Source organism: Chaetodon auriga, chromosome 23 (genome assembly GCF_051107435.1).
Source record: "Chaetodon auriga isolate fChaAug3 chromosome 23, fChaAug3.hap1, whole genome shotgun sequence".
Classification (NCBI taxonomy): domain Eukaryota; kingdom Metazoa; phylum Chordata; class Actinopteri; order Chaetodontiformes; family Chaetodontidae; genus Chaetodon; species Chaetodon auriga.
Genome location: NC_135096.1, coordinates 10,009,067 through 10,015,066, shown reverse-complemented (window position 1 = coordinate 10,015,066; position 6,000 = coordinate 10,009,067). Strand labels below are relative to the sequence as shown.

Genomic DNA, 6,000 nt, shown 5'->3' with positions numbered 1-6,000 from the left:
CAACTGACATCATTTGCCTGCCACTCTGCACCATGCTTGCCAAACTCAGCCTCTGTAATAGCTGCACTGAGCAGGATGATGGCAGATCCAGTGTCTCTATTCTCTAACAGTTGATCACACAGAAAACAGTGTCACACCGCCCCCTACTGTCCAACGTCGGTCCATATTTCAAGCTTCCTCCCAATCATGTCTTTAGCTTATTGATTGATTGGGTGTTTGAGCTTCACTGTGCAGAGTTTACAGCAAACATCTAAACATCCAGAGATCCGTCAGGTTTGTACGCTGACAAACGACGACGGAAGAATCTCTGGAGTCAAGACTCGAGATTATGTGTGACAGGCTGGCATCTGTCATTTTTGGCTTCAATTAGAACTCTATCTTTCATAATTACAGTGTGAGGAGGGTAATTAATACTTATCTCCACTGCTGTGAGAACATCATACGGATTAAGACCTGCTGTTTGAAGGCCTAATTATGAATGCATGCATAAACAAAGGGACGCTTCATCACAGAAACAAAGCAAAAGCACTGGAAAAGGGTTTTTTATTTTTATTATTTACTAAGAGCACCGAACTGAGCTTTCTGAGGCAGATGTTATCAATACAGTAATCTGCATGAACTAGGAATATGTAACACGGGGATCAGAACTGTGGCTGGAAAGTAACTCAACACTTGCATTTGTTTGAAGAAGATTTTGACTTCAGATGAACACTGTGTGAAGGCAGCATGCAGCACAACGGCATCCCCTTGTGGTCAAGGGTGAAATTACACACACTTATTTTTGCCAGATCTGCTATATTCTCAGGGATTTGTCTTTGAGTTTAGCAATTCTTTTCTCCACTTTCTTATAGAACATGTGACTGGACACCGAGGGGCCGATCACCTTTATGCCAGAATCCTCCACGATGTACAGAACGTCATCAAACCGGAAATTCACATCTTCGCAGATCCAAATCAGTTTGTGTTTCTCAGCTTGCTCCTCCTTGTCATAGTGGAGCTGATAAACTCTTAAGGAGGACTGCCAACGGTCCACCAGAGTGCTGAGTTTCATCAAGGCCCGATGGATCCTCGAGGCTGACTTGGAGGTTCGCTTCTCAGTCAACGATATCTGCATGAGGTCGACTCCTTCAACGTACTCAACAGACGCATCGACACCTCGGAGGCACCTGTCGAACTCCTTCTTGTCAAATCTTTCAATGTATCTTAATGTGTATGAGTCGACAAATATGCTCATATCCTCAGGATCCTCTCCACAGACTGCAGGCAGCTCTTCTGTATCCTGAGCATCACTCTCGGAGGACTGCCAGACATCTTTGAGTCTGGTCTGGGGGAGCCCAGCAGTGACGGCTGAGCTGCTCTGATCTGATTCCTTCAGATAGTCAGTGCTGCCGTACTGGGAGCCTGAATGATTCTCTCCTCTGATCTTGGCTGCTGAGACTCTGTCTGGTCTGGTGTGTTTTTGGGAAATATCATCTTCTCGTGACTGTTTTGCTGATGTTTCCTCTGCAGGGAGCAGGCCGAGGCCTGATAAGGGAGATCTAATCCCTGCATTGATCTCCCCTCCGAACACTTGTCTGGGGTCGGCCTTTGCTCCCTCGGTTCTATATTCTGTGGGCATTTGGAGCCTGGACTGAGATCTCTGCTCCTCTTCATCGCTGTCTGTGCTCCAAAAGCTCCCTCCAGCCAGACTCCCACAGGAAACGTTTTGCCTCGAGTAAGTGTTTTGAGTTTTTGCATTTGAGAGCGGGGTCTGGACTTTAGTTGCCTCACCTGTGGTCTGCAGCAGTGTTGATAAGCTGTTTGAGCTCGCAGGCTCCAGCTCAGCTTGAGAACCGCTGCAGCTTACAGAGCTGACACACTCGCCATGAGATCTTACTCTGGTATTAAGAGGAGTTTCTTTTAGTTCGACAGCAGCAGTTTGGGCTGAGACTGTGGATTTAAGCTGGCTGGCCCTGTGGATGAGGTCCTCTCTCAGGGCCTGGACGGCAGCAAAGGGCCCCTCAATTGTAGCTTTCCTCTGCTGGAGCAAAGGCTGGAAACGTAGCGACCTGTGAGCTGACCGCAGGCTCTGAATGAGCGGGGCTTGATCTCTGTCGAATACGGAGAGATCGACCATGGCGCTGGAAACATAGAGGAACACCTGCAGCACAAAAACACATTCAAATCAACATCTTATACCACGTGATATTTACGAATACTATAAATTAGACGGTCATACTTACATCTCTGGTGAAGGGGAACACAGTGAGAACGTAGTCTTCAGGAAACTCCTTGTCCACCATGATGTGTTGCTCTTTTTGCACCACCCTCTCTGCATCTGCCAAGAGGACTGAAGTGTTCTGCTATGGTCTCCACCCATGTCAGCATAATAATGTTGCTCGTTACTTCTTTTCACAGGGAAATCATAAAAGCCGAACTCTACTCAATACCCTGCTGATGTTGGCCTGCTCATGTCAGGCTATGAATCTATGACGAGTTAAACCCCTCATCAGCTGTGCATACATCCAGGCAGCGCTTCATGCAAATAAATGCTTGATTTATACTTCACCTCTCCACACAACCTACTGGGATATTCCCATGGGAACCACAATTCGTCCCCATGGCAACCAATTATGGCAGAAAACAGGAGATGTGTTAAACAATGGCTGCACGTGGATGGTGTACAATGCAGCTGCTTTTAGGCCTTAATGTCTTTTCATTGCACTGATGAGGTTTGTGCCTCTCACTTATTACCATTACATTGAAGTCACCAATAATGAGCATCTGAATTTCTAAAAATGAAGTGAAGATTTAAGTATATTTGAAAAACCCAGAAGCTGCTGATCAAAACACTTACATCAATTTATCAGTTTGCTCCTGTATCTCCTGATTCACGTAGTTGGCACGTACGTACATCCTTGCTCTTTTAGTGAATCCTTAGCAGAAATATTTAGCATTACTTTAAGTGAAATGTAAAATATTAGAAAAAAACATCATTATAACTCATTTTACTTATTGAACCGTTCGGGTACTTCTTCATGCTCATCTCTGTGGAATTTAAATGAAATATTTCATTAAATACATAGCAGGCACAGACTAGGGCTCATGTTGGATTCGGAAGCGACCCTTAAATTTACCGGTTTTTGAATGGAGTTCGGCATGTTAACAACACCCAACTATTAAGTTGTTTGTTGTGAACTTATTTACTTGAACTTCTGCTCCTCAAAGTGGAGACATCTTAAGAGACACATCAAACTATCATTGGCTTGTGGACTGTTCCTGGTTTTACCTCCAGCTTCGTCAAAAGTGACAAACGCAACTCCGTCCATATTGGTGGGATAGCTGACCCCCTCGACGTCTCCGCCATGGCTCCTCCTGCGGGTTTGGAAATGAATAGTCAGCTTGTCAATCATCCTGCTGACGGAGAGCACGTCGGGCACACCGGACACAACCACGGTCCTCCTCTCACTCCAGGAATCGGCCTCCATTTCGGCTGCAGACACGAAAGCTAGCAAACATCTCAGCTAGCGGCTTTCCACGCCGTTGCCTCAACAGTCATAGTTTAGTTTCATTTTCACACCGCCTGTCTTAGTTACATACTGTAGTAACAGCATTTGTCCACCAGGTGTCTCTGTTTCTCTACATTTCCATCCCTAACAGAAGGGTGTATTCAAAATGGCCAATTTATGCAGCTGGAAATTAGGCTACTAAGCAGAGCAAATATGCCTTCAAATGCCCAAAAGGCAGACACACAAACTCTGCAGCAACATTTTCCAAACAGTTGCCTCATCTGTTGCTATTTTTTCACACGCTCAATGAACATCTTGCTCTGAGGAAGACCTTCAAATTGCTGGCAGGATAAGCGCTCGCCTTTTCGCTTGGAAAAAGTTCCGTCAACACGTGTGGTGCAAACATTTATTAGAGTCAAACAAACAAAAAAGAAAAAAAAAAAAAAATGAAAGACAAGCCACACCAGACACAGAGCACCTCTGATTCACACAAACAAATCCCACCCCCCACCCACCCTGAAAAAAGAAGCCAAATAGAGTGACAAACTCGATTGCATTTTTCTTGTGCATATAAACATTTTAATTAAATATAAAAGAAAGTGGCTTGGCCGAGTGCAACAAACAGGTACGAGGGGGTTGATAAAAGAAAATCCAGGCCCTGTCCGATACCATCAAACATCCACCTCCTTCATCACTTCAGTGCAAATCCATCATTCACTGTGAATCAAAGTGACTTTAAATAATTCAGGTAGTATATCTATTATTCAGTGTTTATTATTGTATGGGCTCACATTGTACAAGTGCTGCTGCGTGTTATTGTTGGGAGCATGTAAAACGAGAGAAGAAACCCGCTCTGCTGCTCAGCTTCATGAGACGGTGGCTGGGACACAGATGATCGAAGTATTGATGAATGTTAAAACACTAGCTTTGAAACGAGTGCTCAGTCTGAATGCAACGATATTGTAAAGAAACCCAATTTCACAGGTCTAATTCTCGAAAGTGGACACAAAAACTGGAACCAGGAACAAGCAGATTATGTGTACGATTGGTGCTGTCACACTCATACACCTGCTATTAAAAAGAACCACAGTGGAGTTGCGAACAGCTGGCAAATGAACCCTGAAGCTCTCCAAAGACTTTTCATCAGCAAACGAGACTTTTAGAATATAGAGGGGCCTCGAGTTGAGCTCGGCGGCCACGGACGTATCGCACAAACAAAACCAAACTGGTAGGTGGTGCTCGGTTGCCACCCTGCGCAGACCTGTTGGCCAGAAAACAAACAAACAAAAAAGATAAAATGAACTAAAACTAAATAAAAGTCAACATTCATTCTTCACACATTGGATACGGCTTTTGATTTGGAGTCTGGGACTAAAACCGAGACAGTCCAGACCGAGGCAGCAGAGGCAGGTGGTTGGATGTGCGTTCATGTGGCGCTCCTCAGGTGCACCGAGATCTTAGCAGCTATGAGCCGGCTTTGTCCGAGTCGCACAGCTCCCCTTTGTGTCTGGTACTAGTTCGGAGTTTAAAGGTAGCCCGGGGGCCGCGAATCTGGAGGGAAGCATGGAGAAGATGGAGTATGATGAGGCCAGGTCCCCGCTGGGAGCGTCTCTGGTTGTGCTGCACAGCCGGGGCTGATGATCCGACAGCCGCTGGATCAATTCGCCCCCTTTGCAGAGCTCTGCCAGGAGGTGGTGGGAGTCTGCACAGCTGATCCCCTCCGGAGGATCTGTCACTTCCAGGATCTGACTGCTCACTGCAGACACACACAGACAGCGCTGTGAGCAGCGGAGCCAGTAAATAAAACAACTGTCATGGGTGAAGAGAAAAATCAGACCTGCACCATCGGGAGGCTTCAATAAACTGCTGCTGTCAGCCTAAAAGCTTGAGGTGGATGGACGGTCGAACCTGCCGCCGTGCGCTCAAGCAACATGATGTCACCATATTACTCAGATTCTGTATTTTCACTGTTTCCAGATATTATCAAAAGTGCACGATGCTGCTTTTCTGATTTTCACACAGCGTGACATTTTCGAGGCGGCGGTGGAAAGTTGAACTTTGCATTAACGCACACGAGCCCCCTTCCTCGTTGATTGCGCTAATGGGATTGTTGACACGAGCGCCTGAATAATGGAAAAAAATACCTGGGCGAGTGCAAAAAATACGACGCCATATTTGAAATAATCAGCACATTTCTGTCGGCACAATACCGCCGGGGCTGCAGGTTCCACTGCCAGGTGTGAATTCTGCCCTGTCTGTGATTTATTCTGCTTACATCCCCAAACACACGCTTTCTCCACAGTTACGGAGCGCAGCAAGCATATTTTGACACAATAAAAACCTGACGTTATTTCAGTGAATCTGCTAAATAGGCTACACAGCAGCTGACTTTATCATGTGATGAATCTGATGACTTTCCCTCTCTGATTGACATCTGCAGCCCGATGTTTCACTGAAGGCTGCTCGGCTGAATTCCAATCCAAAACCACACAGAAATCGCGTCATGTTTTAC

General features: G+C 45.8%; 2 protein-coding genes across 20 annotated transcripts in view; both read right to left on the bottom strand.

Moving 5' to 3' along the window:
* Nucleotides 1-532: 532 nt before the first annotated feature.
* Nucleotides 533-3,899, bottom strand: LOC143315936 (uncharacterized). The gene is made up of 3 exons (XM_076723533.1): nt 3,269-3,899; nt 2,223-2,317; nt 533-2,140 (listed from the first exon to the last, which is right to left on the bottom strand). Exons 1-3 carry the CDS (start codon nt 3,465-3,467, stop codon nt 794-796), a joined length of 1,641 nt encoding a protein of 546 aa, XP_076579648.1. The 5' UTR covers nt 3,468-3,899; the 3' UTR covers nt 533-793.
* Nucleotides 3,900-4,039: 140 nt separating this feature from the next.
* Nucleotides 4,040-6,000, bottom strand: part of r3hdm1 (R3H domain containing 1) — a 45,967-nt gene continuing 44,006 nt past the window's right edge. For all 19 annotated transcript variants that reach the window (XR_013076211.1, XR_013076210.1, XR_013076207.1 and 16 more), the window contains one exon: nt 4,040-5,244. Coding sequence is in view for 11 of the 19 variants with exons in the window: in XM_076723522.1 (XP_076579637.1) it covers nt 4,946-5,244 (299 nt within the window). In the remaining 8 variants the exon portion in view is untranslated. The remainder of the gene's footprint in view (nt 5,245-6,000) is intronic.